At 42.6% G+C, this 17192-nt stretch overlaps 1 protein-coding gene across 1 annotated transcript in view; it reads left to right on the plus strand.

Annotated features, from left to right (window-relative positions):
• CNGB3 (cyclic nucleotide gated channel subunit beta 3) overlaps positions 1–16893 on the plus strand; it is a gene marked incomplete at its 5' end in the record, with an annotated part of 48269 nt that extends 31376 nt beyond the window's left edge. Inside the window, 7 exons of the mRNA XM_083450308.1 lie at positions 3218–3377; positions 3772–3869; positions 5920–6003; positions 8435–8553; positions 10938–11084; positions 13233–13404; positions 15478–16893. Coding sequence (XP_083306434.1) covers positions 3218–3377; positions 3772–3869; positions 5920–6003; positions 8435–8553; positions 10938–11084; positions 13233–13404; positions 15478–15975 — 1278 coding nt within the window. The 3' untranslated portion in view covers positions 15976–16893. The remainder of the gene's footprint in view (positions 1–3217; positions 3378–3771; positions 3870–5919; positions 6004–8434; positions 8554–10937; positions 11085–13232; positions 13405–15477) is intronic.
• Between the last annotated feature and the right edge of the window lie 299 nt (positions 16894–17192).

The raw sequence follows: 17192 nt of genomic DNA on the forward strand, positions 1-17192 counted from the left end.
ACATTTAGTCTTCACATCAAAACATGAGTTTTTACTAGAGAGAGACAGGTACAAAGCTGTCTAGATATTCACCTGTATAGATCTCCCCCTCAGTGATGTCTGTTGAATAGATAAACTTCTAGAACCACAAATGGCAAAATTCTATGGTCTGCTCTGAATGTTGATGTTCAAATATAATAAAATAAGATACTCATGGAAGCAGTATTTATATGCCCTTGTATTTCTGAGGGAATCACTCAGGGCTCCTTAGGAATTGTTATGAGGCTCCCATATATAGAGTCAAATGGGACCACTGATCCATCTAGCCCAGGACTGATGCCCACTAGAAATTGCTCTCCATGGCCTCAAGCAGAGGTCCCTCCCAGCCCTTGTACCCAACAGCTGGTATGGCGCACTGGCATATGTGTTGGACTAGGACCTGGCTCAGCCATGAAACTCCCTGACTGGCCTTGGGCTAGTCATGGTCTGTTAGTCAAACCTACCTCACTGTTGTTGTGAGGATGAAATGTGAAGGAAGAGAACCATGTACACACTCCCTGGCATGGGAAGATATTGCATCACTGGCTCCTCTGCATAACCTGGAACTTCTGACATTGCTGAAGCAAAGGTGGAAAGTATGTGCACCGGAAGCTCCAAGATCATCTCAGAACACACCATCCAACATGCCCTTTTGGCTTGCACTCTTTATAAAGACTTGAGGAATGAGGTTATCACCCCTCTTTTATTGTCCATTCTGGGTCACCCAGCCCCTGCCACAGTGTCCTTTCTCTTGGCAGATCAAGATGAGCAGGAGACAGCAAAGGTTGCAAGGCTTTTAGCTGGGGCAATTAGAATAAGATCCACTATTTGACTATTGATTCAAAACATAAAATGTATTTTATACAATTCACTTTTTATTTTTATTTTTTGTATATCATATTGTTGTTTTATTGCTATGACCGATGGCTGAGACAAATAAAGATTCATTCATTCACCATCCAACACACATTCTATGGTGGTCTTCCATATAGGTATACCAGGGAGAAAATCCTGTTTAACTTCCAGAAAACACTGATGCTCTGTAATGTGACCAAAACATTTAGAAAGGGTTGACACCATTCTTCTCATAGTAATATCTGATATGAGTTTCATGTTGCCAAAAGAAATGAAAATGTATTGTTGAAGATGGTTTTGATGCTGTTACTGACTTAGATGACCCATAACAAATTTATAAAACTCTTGATTTCCTCATTGTCCTCACCTTTACTACTTATTATCTTGTTGGGGGCCAAAATTGTCTTGGCTTTTTTGAATCATGTTATTTTAAAATCAACATTTTAGAAAATCACTCCCATCCAGCTCCCAGTCTCTTTATTGGGAAAAGGGGAAGTAAATATTAACCTGGAGTAATAAAAAAAAACCAGTCAGGCCTGGTTTGTCCTCTACAAAGGCTAATTTGTTCCTTATCAAATGGATCTTTCTACAAATTAGCTTAGTTGCTGAGTTGATTGCTATTGGGAATCAGGAAACAGCTTGTCAGCATTTCGAACAGTGCACAAACTCCATTTGCGATGTAATCCTATATATGTCTACTCTGAAGTAAATCCCATAGAATTCAGGTAAGTGGAAATGGGCTTATAGTTTTAGACTCTGTTAATATCACTGCCAATTTCACTCTGTGCTTGGCAGCTAGTCTTATGTTTCACGACGGACTGCAAACACACAGGTATGATTCTGGAGGCTCTTGTTTATTTGGAGAGCTTACTAACTGGTCTTGTGTAATCAGGCAAATACAATTTCAGCCCAATCCTCCTGTGCTTCTTTATAGTAGTATCATTCCAGAATAAAGTCAATGATTCTTAGGTGTCCGGGGGCTGACAGGAGAATGCAGGTCATCCACAGGTCAGGAAAAGGACATGAGACATGAAATGCCGTTAGCTTTTATTCACAAAAGTGAAAACACATCTGGGCTAGTATCCCCTAGTTGAAGACATTGCTGGAAAGTGGCGTCTGACCCTTCCTTCCCTCTCTAGTCCCCTTCGTCTTGACTCCTCCCAAACATCTGTAGACCACAGCAACAGGGAGAGTTTCCTCTCTGGGCCTGTCTGGCCTGTTGCTCAGCAATGTGCAGGACTCTTCATGTTCTGGGTGTCAGTGGAGGAAGAGAGCCAGTAGGAACAGGAAAATCTGGATGCTGAGTAGTAGAAGCAGCTTCTGCCTCTTCTCTGTCGGAGTCTGCGCTCACACTGAGATTCTCGGTACCCGGTCCTGTCCTGGAATGGCTTCCTTCTTCTGTCCCCCCATATTCACTCAAACCTCCCACTTCTAGCACCTCCCAGCTCGTCCCTTCCACAGACTGAACCCCTGTGTCCCACCACCACTGTTCTGGGTCTAAGTCTTCTTCCTCTGTGCTGTCTCTGAGGGGCTCTTGGGCTGGCTGCGCCCACCACTCCTCCTCATCCAGCCAGTCCTTGACATCAGGGTGCTTCTAGTCTGCTATACTTTTTCTCATAAAAATATTTAGTTTAGATGTTGGCATATGCCCTTTTCACAACAGAGCGCACACTGATAATTCACCACAGAGGAAGACTGCATTTTTTTAAAATAATGACTAAATAATAATAATAATAATAATAATAATTTATTTCTACCCCACCCATCTGGCTGAGTTTCCCCAGCCACTCTTGGTGGATCCCAATCGAGTGTTAAAAACAATACAGCATTAAATATTAAAAACTTCCCTAAACAGGGCTGCCTTCAGATGTCTTTTAAAAAGAAGATAGCTGCTTATTTCCTTGACATCTGATGGGAGGGCGTTCCACAGGGCGGCGCCACTACTGAGAAGGCCCTCTGCCTGATTCCCTGTAACCTCACAATGAGGGAACCGCCAGAAGGCCCTCGGCGCTGGATCTCAGTGTCCGGGCCGAACGATGAGGGTGGAGATGCTCCTTGGGCAACAAATCAAACACTTCTTTACAAAAGTGGGCTTTTGGGGTAAGAAAAGCGATGAACAACTGCATAGTATAGCATAAGTATATAAAATTGTGCACCCTTCCTTACCACTATCACATCAACAAAGCAGCTCATGACATATTGAAAGGTCAATAACATTAACGGCCAACCTCAGCCAACAAATAAAAACAAAACAATATAAATGCAGGAGATGTCATCTAAAAGTGACTAAAACGTCAAAAGACTGTTATAATAGCCTTCTAACGATACTGATTGATATTTGCAGATGCGAGATGTCATTGGCGCAGCGACAGCAGGGCAGAACTATTACCGTGCCTGTATGGATAACACTGTATCTTACATGAACGTCAACACAATTCCAAGAATTGTTCAGAATCGTGTTCGAACTTGGTATGAGTATACGTGGGATTCGCAAGGAATGCTGGGTAAAATTCAGAATAATTCAAAAGACACTTACAGCCCACCCTCCCCACTCACTTTCCTTGGGAATATCAATATAATTTAGTTTCTTTGACAATGGACTGGGAATCAACAGTGGTTATTAACTACTGTACTTGATTTCATCAAATAATTTTGTGCTTTATAAAAATATATTCTTTTAATAAATCCATATCCTAAATTGAAACTGATCCGAAAGGCTGCCTAAATTGGATAATACTTTTGCAAGCTTTTATCAAGTATTCCTGACAGCCCTTCCCTTCTAATCATTTTAGTTTTGTAGTTGTTTTTGGTCGGTAGAGATCCAATGTAGCACAAATTTTGTTTTTTTTAAAAAAAAAAGTTTCTCCCCCTCACCTGTTCTGTAATCCTGCCTTGCAGATGAATCTGAATTACTGGAGCAGATGCCAGGAAAGATGCAGCTAGCCATTGCAATCGATGTGAACTTTGCCATTGTCAGTAAAGTTGACTTGTTCAAAGTAAGTGGCTTTTCATGTAATCTAACATCCGGGATTGGAAAGATGTTTGCTTGCTTGCAGTAATCCGGATTGACAAACAAACAAGCAAAACTATTCCAGTAAGCAATTTTTTAAAAAAATAACTTTGTATTCAAAATTAAAACAAAACATATTATCCAGAAACATATCATCCTTATTTCCCCCCCATTTTTCCTCCCTCCCCTTCCTCTCCCACCCCCGACTTCCCTCTGTTCCAGTCTTTGATTTCTCTAGAAATGCTGTTTTCTGCATGTTACACAGTTGTATAGATCCTCAAACTATTTAGCTGATTATGTTCAATAAAAAGTTTGTGAATATTTATTCAAAACCAGCCAAGGAGTCCAGTTCACTTTGTTGTGTCTTCAAATACTTTGTAAAGGGTTCCCATTCATCTTTAAAGTCACAGTTATCCTTGTCCCGTAGCTTGTATGTCAGTTTTGCCAGTTCTGCATAATCCATCAATTTTTCTTGCCATTATTCTTTAGTTGGGGTTTCTTCAGTCTTCCATCCTTGTGCTATTAAAACTCTCACAGCCATTGTCGCATACATGAAGATGTTTTTCAGCTTTTTTGGCAGATCTTTCCCTACAATCCCTAATAAAAATACTTCAGGTTTTTAAACAAATGTTAAATGGAACATTTTCTTCAATTCGTTGTATATCATTTCCCAAAAAATTTTAATTACCTTACAATCCCAGTAGTAAGCAATTTTTAATTTAAGTGCAACAGATAAAAACAAAGCTACCCAGTTGCTTTAATGCCGATGATCCCCAACTAGGACCAAGTATGGTATGTCAGGAGCCATCCTACTCTCGAGTAGGACCCTGGCAGAGACACATGCCCAACTGGCATGTTCTCTCCCTCCTGGACGTTCATTTGGGAGCTGCAGAAGCTTTCTTCTGCCCAAACATCACAGCCACCAATGCCAACAGACATCGGCACACTCAGGGATCCACAGAGTCTGCACAGTTTGTGTAACAGAACTCAGTAGGTCAACATTTGGCTAATCTACGTTTATTTACAGTACATATAAAACACTCGGAGCATTCTGACTCTTTCTCATCAGACAGCAAAGAGAAAGAACAAAGGACAATAGTCCCACTTCACGGAACACAGTAACACAAACATCCTGTCTCCGTCACTTCCCACTCTGTGGAATGAAAACATATACCGTCATGTGATAGACAACAATCCCATGACTGCAAGCATAGGAAATGAATCTTCAACATGGTGGCCCTGTGAAGGCAAAAGCACACGGGAAAGAGGTTCATGTAGTTACTAGTGGCTCACAGTGGGACTGAACCAGCCACCAGGAGCCACACAGGTTCATAAGCTTTGACAAACCCATGAAGGATGCTTATACAAGTTGCTGGCTTAAAGGAGACAATTACCCAATGCTTCCAATTTTACAGCAAGAATTCTGGGTCATTGCTGCATCCTAGCCATCCCAGTCTTTGTTCCCAACAGTGGCACAGCCAGACTGCTGTTGCTGTGTGATTACTGGGGTTGCACTTACAGTCACTTACAGATTCACAAGGATGGCTTCAGATTCTAAACCTAAATGGTTGGAGCAAGGGTCATTGTATTGTATTGTATTGCATTGCATTGCATTATTATATTTTTATTTATACCCTGTCTTTCCCCCGATAGGATTCAAGGCAGCTTACAGATAAAAACAAGAATCACTAAAAATGTAGGGGGAAAATAATTAAAAAATATTTATCACATGGAGTCATGAATGGTTGGTGTAACAAACCTTGGGGCCACAATCCCCAAACTTTTAATTGCACAAGAATTCTTTGTTGGAACAAATCATTAAACGGGTGAGCATATGCATGCTGCCTGCAACCTAGCTAATCTTAGAATGAACTTCTATGATCCACAAGTAAAGATTAGATTTGATCTTCTTTTTCTTCTTTTGTATTTTGACCTTCTGCCAGTTCTGTGTAACATTACCTGTATGCATTTCATACATACTGATTCATACAATTCTGATTCTGATTATTCTCACCCCCCCCTCTTTTTTTTAACAGGGATGTGATAACCAAATGATCTGTGACATGCTGCTGAGACTGAAATCCATTGTGTATTTACCTGGTGACTTTGTCTGCAAAAAGGTGATCTTGACAATTTATATTACAAATGCAAGAATAATGAGAGCATTAGAAAAGGGAGTTCAGCTATGGGTCAAGAATAAAATTTGAACAAAATTAATCTTGGGCAAATTACATTGCAAGAAAACTAATTAGAGTGCAATTTGCAATAATAATAATGTACTCTCAAATTTCAAACTTGGCCCAGACAATATGGATTTTATTACTTATATATATGTGTGCGAGTTTGTTTTTTTAAAATAAAGTAAGAGCAACTGGAATTTAAATATGAGTTATCTATTGGCATACATTATTAGACTTCATTATTTAACTGAAATGTTGCAGACACAAAACTAGATATAAGTGTAAAGAGAGATGCCTGAGACTGAGCTGTAAAATTCTGTGATTTGCCATCTGAAAAAAGAATCTGAGACACATACATTTAAATGTTCTGCGCTTTGCCAATAATGATCAGTTTTGATATAGCAATGCTTGCTGTAATGACTAGACGATAAAGTACAGCAGTTTTCTAAGTGTGGGCCAAACTAATGCTGTGTCTTTTGGGGAGAACCCAGAAATCAGGATTAGGACTTCAGCATAAGCCTAAGACTTCAGTTTAGCCTTTTCCTCCTGCACGAAGGTGCTGATGAAAATTCCACTCCCCTGCCACATCTGGAAGATGTTGTCTGGCATTTAAATGAAGCTTCCATTGGTACTTACAGGAGCTTCCATCCTGGAACATATAGTAAGTTTTGCGAGAATAACTTTTTTTCAAGATCACAGCATGGTGGGAAAGGGTTAAAGGCCCCCCCCCATACTGCATTCTCAGTCTTGATTGCCTCCCTGATCTCTCTCTCACACACATACAGTAGCTACTATTTAAAGGAAATAAATCAAGCACGTTAAATTCTTACATGCATTTAATGTCACATCTACTTTGGCCCTGAAGTTGACAAGCGATTTAAATCTTTACCTATGTATGGCTGAGGTCTTGTTCAAATCCAGATCTATTATTTACAAAAATAATGCTCAAAACACTGGACCGCACTGACTATATGAATGATGGATACACCCCAGTTTTATGCTACCTTTTCTTTTATAGTATACTAGATTACATTGATTGGAGTACATATATCATAAGCGCAGACATTTCAGTCCTGTTTGTCCAGGTATAATTGGCTTCATTTGGATGCTAATCAGCTCACAAATGAGCTGGTAAATATGCAAGAAACAGCAGATGCTTTGGTTGGTTGATTATTCTTGATTTCCTCTTTGAAATTATGCAAATGATCATTAGGAAAAATAATTAAAATGCTGATTTGCTTTGGAATGTGCAGTGTTTCATTTGTTTGGGCTGCTGTTGCTATGCTTGTCTTGGAGAATGGGAGAGGCAAGGTGAGATAGAGAGAGATACTTTTAACTAGAGTCACATCTATGGATAGTTTTTTCAACTCTGTGAAGGTTAAAATCATTCCATATCCATGGACTGGCCCAAGGCATTTTGCTACCTGAGTCAAAGGACGAGGAGGAATTTCCCCCTCTCGGTTCCATGTCCAGACGATATGTCAGTCACAAGGGAAACAGGCATGCGTCACTAGGGAGGGCCTTCCACAAAGAGGGAACACCACTGAGAAGGCCCTGTAACAGGTCAGAATCAACCAGGCAGCCCCCTGTGGCAGCACCGTGTCGCCACCAGCCAATCACAGGGTCTGAAGTGGCTGATACTGGGGAATTCATTCTTTTAGGCACTTAGGGCTTTGTATGATAGTACTAACCTTAATTGGCAGCCAGTGCAGTGCTTTCAGGACTCCTGGTCTCATTGGGTTGCCCCACTTATCAGCCTAGCAGCTGCCTTCTACACTAGCTGTAACCTCCAAGCCGTCTTCTAGGTCATTTCACTCCATTGTAGGAGGCCACAAGAGCATGGGCAACCGAGGCGAGGCTACCCTGGTCCATAAATACCCATAGCTGGTGAATCAGCCTAAGCTGGGCATAAGCACGCCTAGCCACCAAAGCTACATGAGATTCTGGTGACACATAGGAGCCCAAACAGTGAACTTGTTCCTTCATGAGGAGTGAAAGCCTACCTAGAACAGTATCTCTCTCTCTCAGCCTAACTGATCCTGGCAAAGTCACTGGGAGGATAAAATGAAGCAACCCCCATCTTGGCCACCCTGACCTCCTTGGAGGAAGGAGGAGATACCGAATTATTCATCATTACTGTATCTACAATGGGAAAACCTTTCAAAACAGGGCCTAGTGATTTTACTGCACAGTTGAAGAAGCTGCTTCATCATGCCAGTGTTACAAAGGGAGATTCAGTTTGTGGCAAGTTCACCAGCTGCAGAAATAAGTCATGACTCTTTAAAGAATATTCCTTCTGCAGTTGTGTGTCATTATCACCACTGAGCTACCATGGACTGAGAATATTTTCTTCTGCGTGTTTTATACCTAGGGAGAAATTGGTAGAGAAATGTACATCATCAAACAAGGAGAGGTTCAAGTGCTGGGAGGTCCTGATGGCACCAAGGTCCTGGTCACCTTGAGAGCAGGAGCTGTATTTGGAGAGATCAGGTAATGTTTTTTTATTAAATTTGTATATCACCCTTCATCTGTAGATTTCAGAGCAGTTCACCACATATAAAAAAAGAGAAAAACAAAATAATAATAAAAACAAGTACAAAAAAGAAAACACCACAAACGAATAAACTCCCCTCCTCCAAGCATATCTGAAAGGCCTGGTTGAAGAGGAACATTTTTGCTGTTCCGTAAAGGTAAAGGTAAAGGGACCCCTGACCATTAGGTCCAGTCGTGGCCGACTCTGGGGTTGTGGCGCTCATCTTACTTTATTGGCCGAGGGAGCCGGCGTACAGCTTCTGGGTCATGTGGCCAGCATGACTAAGCCGCTTCTGGCGTACCAGAGCAACACACGGAAACGCCGTTTACCTTCCCGCCGGAACGGTACCTATTTATCTACTTGCACTTTGACGTGGTTTCAAACTGCTAGGTTGGCAGGAGCAGGGACCGAGCAACGGGAGCTCCATATGCTGTTCCATAGGGTTGACCAAATGTATATCACCACAATAAATTATCCTAATAATGTCTCTTCTATTAAACTACTCTGTAGAGCCAGTGTGGTCTAGTAGTCAGTGTTGGACCAAGACCTCCGAGACCAGGATTCAAATCCCCACTCAGTCCTGAACCTCACTGGGTGACCTCAAGCCAGTCACTTGCTCTCAGCCCAACCTACCTCACAGGGTTGTAGTGAGGATAAAATGGGGAGGAAGAGAAACCATGTGTGTGCACCGTGAGCACTGTGGAGGAAAGGTGGGGTGTGAATGCAATAAGTAAATAAAATAATGAGATACCCATGTGTCCTCACAAATTGTTATTAGGCAGAAGGAGCACCAATGTGTGTTTGAGAAAGTGTCTCCATAATCAGGACCGGCAGGTCATAGCTGACTTCCCATGGTAAGCAAGAAGGTTGCCGGGGTGGTTATCTCTCTAATTGAGGTTATGTCATGCCACCTCCATGGTGGTCATTTTGCGATGGACACTGTCACCACTCATTCAAAACATGCCCACTAGTCCAAAAAGGTTGGCTGAGAGATTTGAACCCTCTGTCTCTGGAAAAGTTTAAATCAGGTGCCTGTGAGCTGCCTCTTTGCAGATTTAGCAGGAGCCATTTTCGTTTTGTTAAATTGCAATTGGCACATTTTCACTGCCACGAGGGGTGCTGTAAGCAGTGGATAAATTTAAAGCTGGCCCGGTGCTGTTTTCCAAAAGCAGTTTAGAGCTGTCTGCAGAAAATTAACAATAGCAGGATGGCAGCTGAAACAGAACTAGACTCCACTTTTATCGCATGCAGTGGCATTGATTTCAGCCACCTGAAAACACCTGAAAATATCGTACTTACATATGGAGATAAACCCTATACAGGTGTTCTGCTTCTATGTTTGTCTGCTACAATAGCTATAGCCATTCCTGGACAGGGATAGCCTGCCCACTGTAGTCTATGCATCAGTAAACTCAAAGCTAGGCTACTGCAATGTGCTCTATTTGGGGCTGCCCTTGGGCTTGTCTTGGAAGCTCCAGGTAGTTTCATATTGCAATGGCCAGACTGCTGGTGGGGGCATCAGGCTGAGAGCATGTGACGGCATTGTTGAAATATCTGCACTGGCTCCCCACTTCAAGGTTCTTGTATGCATCTGCAAAGCCCTGAACAATGTAGGTCCAAGGGTACCTTAAAGGTAAAGGTAAAGGGACCCCTGACCATTAGGTCCAGTCGTGACCGACTCTGGGGTTGCGGCGCTCATCTCGCTTTACTGGCTGAGGGAGCCAGCACACAGCTTCCAGGTCATGTGGCCAGCATGACTAAGCCGCTTCTGGTGAACCAGAGCAGCGCACGGAAATGCCATTTACCTTCCCGCCAGAGCAGTACCTATTTATCTACTTGCACTTTGACGTGCTTTTGAACTGCTAGGTTGGCAGGAGCAGGGACCGAGCAACGGAAGCTCACCTCGTCACGGGGATTCGAACTGCCGACCTTCTGATCAGCAAGTTCTAGGCTCGGTGGTTTAACCCACAGCGCCACCCACGTCCCAAGGGTACCTTAGGGACCACCAAAATCCTTCCTATCCTAGCTCAATCACCAAGATCATCTCCAGGAGTTAGCGAGGCAAGGCTCATTTGACAGAAGCACGAAACAGAGTCTTTTGTGTGAGCAGCACAGTCTGGTGGAATGTTCTGTCAATACTCAGCAGGTACCTTCTGTTTCAACATTTAAATGCTTGCTGAAAACTTTTCTATGCCATTAGCATTATGCAGGCAATGAAGAAAATATTTTCCATAACAGTTAGCTGATGGTCTCTTATGATATATATAAAACAGTAAGCTGCTTTGATATTATTAACGATATAGTGGTAAATATTTTTTATAAATGTTCTCTGTCATTTCAGCCTATTAGCTGCAAGCGGGGGAAATCGGCGGACTGCAAATGTGGTGGCCCATGGATTTGCCAACCTCTTCATTCTCGACAAGAAGACCCTCAATGAAATCTTGGTGCACTACCCTGACTCTGAAAAGCTCCTGAGGAAGAAGGGAAAGTAAGTCTTTACACAAATCTATAGACCATTTGCCTTAAAATGCAGAACTGGCATCTCTTTCCCTTTGTTTGTGTAGAAGAGCATTTGCTTCTTAGACATATGGTCCTTGCTGGACATGGCTGCAAATGTTGGAGGAAGGATAACTTGGGGCTAATAATGCCAGAAGATCAGGGACATTGCAAGTTATTTAAAAGACCCAGCAGACAGGCCCACAACACAAATTTCCACTAACATATGTAGCACATGGACAAATTAAATGCAGTAGGTGTTTAAAGGTAAAGGAACCCCCGACTGTTCGGTCCAGTCATGAATAATGCTGGGGTTGCGGCGCTCATCTCGCTTTACTGGCCAAGGGAGCCGGCGTACAGCTTCCAGGTCATGTGGCCAGCATGACTAAGCCACTTCTGGTGAACCAGAGCAGCGCACGGAAATGCCATTTACCTAGTTATCTACTTGAACTTTGACGTGCTTTAGAACTGCTAGGTTGGCAGGAGCAGGGACAAAGCAATGGGAGCTCACCATCGTGGGGATTCGAACCGCTGACCTTCTGATGAGCAAGCCCTAGTCTCTGAGGTTTAGGTATCACTAATAATGTACTCTGCATTATGTGCAAGAAAAAACCAAATATGTTAAAAATAATAGAAGGGGTGAATGGCAGGAGATCTCCGGGTCATCTTTTAACAATGCATCTGCAGAAGCTACAGACCCAAACAAGCGAAAGCCAACAGAGTTGTTATTGTGTGTCAATAGTCTATTGTGATTTTTTTTAATTCCATGTAATTCCATTACTTAGATGACCATGTTTCTGATGTATAAAGGAATGTGTTCTTTTAAAATGCAGCTTTACAATCAAGAGAGATTACACTACTGTTGTAAGATTTTTCTGCTATTGACCTCTTGAGAATACCTTAAGTGTTTATCTTTCAAAAGTTAATGTAACTCTTTTGAGTTCTAGCCTTCAGTAAGAAATGCATACATATTCTCAAAAGAATATTTGCCCATGTAGTTTCATTGGAGATCATGGGTAGCCAGCCAGTGACTATTCATCATAATGGTTGTATACAACCACTAAGTTTTAAAGTTGTATGCTTTGAGTACCAGCTCATGAGGAGCAACAAGAAGAGACAACTGTTGCCTTCATGCACTTGCTTGTTGGCTACCTAGAAACATTTGTTTCGCTACTATGAGAAATGGGATGCTAGATTAAATAGATCCAGCAGGGCTTTTAATGTTCATATGCCTACGGGTGGCTAGGACAAGAAGAAGAAGAAGAGTTTGGATTTGATATCCCGCCTTTCACTCCCTTTAAGGAATCTCAAAGCGGCTAACATTCTCCTTTCCCTTCCTCCCCCACAACAAACACTCTGTGAGGTGAGTGGGGCTGAGAGACTTCAAGGAAGTGTGACTGGCCCAAGGTCACCCAGCAGCTGCATGTGGAGGAGCGGGGAATCGAAGCCGGTTCACCAGATTACAAGACTACCGCTCTTAACCACTACACCACACTGGCTCACTCTTATCTATTTTTTGCCCTTGCCCAGGAGGCAATTACAGATCAGACCTAATTAGGAGTCTGCATTAATTTTTTTCATGTATCTTGCCGATATAAAATAAATCAGTTCAGCTTTTCCATATTATTTCCAGAGTGGGCTAATCCGTTTCTGCAAGGAATTGCTGGATTTCCTTGAATTTTTAAGCAGCCACCAGTATGTAGATTGGCGTGAGATGGCTGTTGCTTAGAACTGAAACTTAAAAGAAAGTCCCCCTGGTGCACGGGTCTGTGCTTTTATATGTTGCAGCTCGATTGCCTTGGGTGGGAAGGCAAATCGGTACACAAACAAGGCAGAATTATTGAATTCCTAATGGAACATGGGAGGAGGGAACTGTATTCAAAGCCCCGAGTGCTTTGAAGGAAACAAATGAAATACAAATAATGGAACTGGAAGCTGGAGGTTAGGCGTCGCACAAGGCTTCCCTCTCCAATAAAAGCTGATGGACGAACTGTATGTCTTTTGCTGCCTGGCTGGGAATCCAGGATCAGGAATATTACAGGGACTGCAAAACTACTAAATAGAGAGGTGGCTGTTCAAATACTATTTCACATGCTCTCTCTCTGTCTCTCTCCCCCCCCCCCCTTTTCCTATGATCTAGAGTGCTCATAAAGAAGGCAGGCAAGCCTGTGGGAGGACCAACAGCACCTGCCAAAGGCTTGACCCTGTTAACACAGAAAGTAGAACCACCCAAGATGTTCCAAGCGCTGCTGGGTGGAAAAGGTGGTGGCATGGCGGCTGTTATCCAGCTGAAGAGACAGATGGAGGAACAGGTACTCACAAATGCTGCACGTTCAATGGGGAGCCTGGAATGTGGCAGAGATAAACAGGGAGAATACCAACTCAGGGTGGGGTGGAGGTCAGGTTAGTTAGAGGAACTACCAGGAGCAAGGAATCTAACCTTCATTAAACATCCAAGCACAAGGAGATGGCAAGCATTACCATGCCATCGCACTCGGAAATGTCTGAGAAGGCACATACCCTCCCACCAGATTTATAAGCAGTGGGAAATGTGCTGAGCAGCGTCTTCAAAAGGGGATGCAAGTTTTATAAACCCATCCTGGTGAAGACAACAAAGACGGTGTGTTTCAGTTCATCCCCATTAATGTAGCGATTTTCTTTCTGAAGCAGATAGCAGTGATCAGCACAGATGGAGAGATCCCTTTTCCTTCATTGTGTTGTTCCAAATGCCAGTAATTATGAGGAAGAAACAGTTTGTCTCTAATTCACTTTCTTCATACTGCGAAGAATCTTATGAAATTATTTATTTGTTTAAATGCAGCTAATCGGGAAGATCCTTGAGATTATGGCGGAAGGAAAAGTTTATTGTCAGCAGATTTGGGGCAGACAGAAGAAAGCTGTTCTTTATACATTATACAAACCCCCGTAGTTCCCTTATATAATAAACACACACAGACAGGGATATTTTAGGTTAATGGGCTAAAATAGGTCACAACTTTATTGTGATTACAGATGTGAGCGGTTTGGTTTAGGCACTGGGTGAAACCAGAGTATATCCCGACTCCTGCCTGTCTGCAGGGAGTCACTCTAAGGGTAAATCACCAGTAGGGGGAGCTCTACAACATATGTCAAATGGGGGGGGGCAGTGTCCCAGATGGGTCATGGCATGGCCTTAGCCCACGACCAGCCTTTGGACAGGATCCACAACTCCAGATCCTTTTAAAAGGATACCCTTATTGAGGAGGCGCTGGTGGAGGCAACAACCTCCCCTCCCATCACAAAGGCTAAGCCAGAGTTACCTGTTATATCATAAACAGGAAAATAAAGGGGTGGGGAGCAAAGCAGAGGCGCTTGGTGCTGGCTTTCATTTCTAGCTTCATAAACCATGAAATGTGGATTTATTGTCTGAGCTGAGCCTGCCCAACAGGACTTCAACCAGAGTTTGTTTAGTTTAATCACTTATAACCCAACTTTAAGATAGTTTTTCCTAAGACAGCTTGTAACAAAACAATAATAAAATGCCCAGCCACAAGTAAAGCGATAACCATTAAAAATAACATCAGTTAAAATATAGACATGTAAGCATAATATCACTCACACACACAAAAGCCTGCATTCTCACAGTGAGCCAAGGCACGTGGCTATTTTTTGCTGGGCAAGTTACCATTTGGTGACCTTTCTCCTCCAATTGCACTCGGAAATATTTTTCAGCATATGATCATGCCTGCTTTTTTCACATGGGAGGCATTTTTTGGAGGAAATTTACCTCCGGGGAGTTCTGAGCGTGCTTGTTTATTTAAAATATTTCAGTTTATTTCAAATATCAGTATAGTATCAAAAAATCTCTCAAGGCAGTAACAGTAAAAAAAAAAAGTTTAAAAAATAAAAGTCCACTGAAAAAGCAAAACTACAAATTCCAGCTGAACATTAACCACTTCCTAATGCCTAGGTGAAAAGTGCAAGGTTCTAAGCTGGTATCTAAATGAAAAAAGGGTAGGCACATGTTGCATTTCAGAAGGGAGGGAGCTCAACGGTTGAGGTGCCATCACAAAGAAGGCCCTGTCTTGCATCGCTGCATCATGTGACTGATGCAGACTCCACTAATCTCAGTAGAACATTTATAGACCTTCAAAGACAATGTCAAGCCGCTCTGAAATCAATGTGGGTTTCCCTTTAGCTGTGCTTGATGGATTGTACTCACCTACTATGCAGAGAGCTGTTAGGTGTGATCTTAATTTCCTGTCAAGCATCCTTCTTTAACAACATTTAATTGTTTTTGTTACAGGAGGAAAAAGAAAAGGAAGAACAAGCAAAGAAAGAAAAAGAAGAACGAGAAAAGGCGGAAAAGGAAAAGAGAAGTTAATATTTAACTGTTTTTGTTTCAGGAGGAAAAAGAAAAGGAAGAACAAGCAAGGAAAGAAAAGGAGGAACAAGCAAGGAAAGAAAAGGAGGGACAAGCAAAGAAAGAAAAGGAGGGACAAGCAAAGAAAGAAAAGGAAGAACAAGCAAAGAAAGAAAAGGAAGAACAAGCAAAGAAAGAAAAGGAAGAACAAGCAAAGAAAGAAAAGGAAGAACAAGCAAAGAAAGAAAAGGAACAAAAGGCAGAAAGAGACAAAAAAGAAAAAGCCAAGCTTGAAAGCAAACCTACAGAAATAAACCCAACACAGTCTGCAGAGGCCAAAGAGCCACAGATGCAAGCGGAACCGCCTGCCCATAAGGAAGAACCAGCTCCCAGCAGCCAGCCAACACCACCGGCTCCTCCTAAACCAAGTTTGCTCAGAGGAACCACTAACCAGTCCCTTATCATTAGCATGACTCCTTCCAGCACCCCGGGAGAAGGAGATATTCTTACTGTTGAAGTCAAAGTGAGGGATCAAGTATAACTGGTGGATCCTCTTGCTGTGCATTGTACCCAGTTCTGGGTGCGCAATTCAATTTTACAGGACCAAATCTGCTTATTTTTAGATACATGTTTCTACTGAAATTAGTCAGCCCCCCCCCCCCAAGTTTGCATCTATACGGGTTCCTCACACCTATCTTAGTATAAAAAACATAGGGCCTCTCCCTTCTGCACCTCAGCTGGAGAAAATGGCCTTTTGGAAGGCCTTTCTTCATTGGGACTGCCATCTTGGGCCAAATTAACCCCCCTCCCCACCCCGGCTGAGACAAGTTTGATGGGGAACAGGTTTGCTTGACAGTAGAGGAAAAAGCTCTCTGGCTGGTTTGCTGCTACTGAAATCGTCTCCTACATCCTAAGAAGCAGCTCTGCTTTGTGGAGTAATACACAGCCCTTGGAGAGCAACAAGATGGGTATGAGAGCTCATAATAGGTTCTCCCCAGTAGAGTTCTTTCCTTATGGCCCTCCATCCTGTTTCACTATTTCATTTAGAGCAGCAAGCCTCCAGAGTAACAGCCCCATTTCTTCCTCTCCTCGGCTAATAAACCACTGTTGGCAGAAAGGTCAGCTCCTACCTAACTGAGCTGTTTTAAACCCAATCTGCTGCTTTATGAGCCTTTTTCTGTTCTAATGTCATCAGATTAGGGAAAGGAGCCCAGCAAGAGGACATCAGTTAACCCTTGTGCTTCACATTTGCACCAGAGTATTAAAACATCTGTGGCAGATCAAAAATTCAGAAAAGGTTGCTGCAGAGATATTAGCATATTAGCAAATTTTGATTTCTCTCCTCTTATCATTGGGACCCTGTGGTTCTGTTCTCCAGAGAGAAGTAACCCATGCCTTTTGGGGGTAATTATTTCTGGAACTAGGCTAAGAAGAACATTTTTAGGACGACTGAACTTGCAGCTACAGTGGTACCTCGGGTTAAGTACTTAATTCGTTCCGGAGATCCGTTCTTAACCTGAAACTGTTCTTAACCTGAAGCACCACTTTAGCTAATGGGGCCTCCTGCTGCTGCTGTGCCGCCAGCATGTGATTTCTGTTCTCATCCTGAAGCAAAGTTCTTAACCCGAGGTACTATTTCTGGGTTAGCAGAGTCTGTAACCTGAAGCGTATGTAACCCGAGGTACTACTGTACTCCTAATGAAATTTTTGCATGAAGAAAGTAAAACATGGTTGGAGAACAGCCATAGAGTAGGCTTC

This window comes from Podarcis tiliguerta (assembly GCF_965153285.1).
Source record: "Podarcis tiliguerta genome assembly, chromosome: 7".
NCBI lineage: Eukaryota > Metazoa > Chordata > Lepidosauria > Squamata > Lacertidae > Podarcis > Podarcis tiliguerta.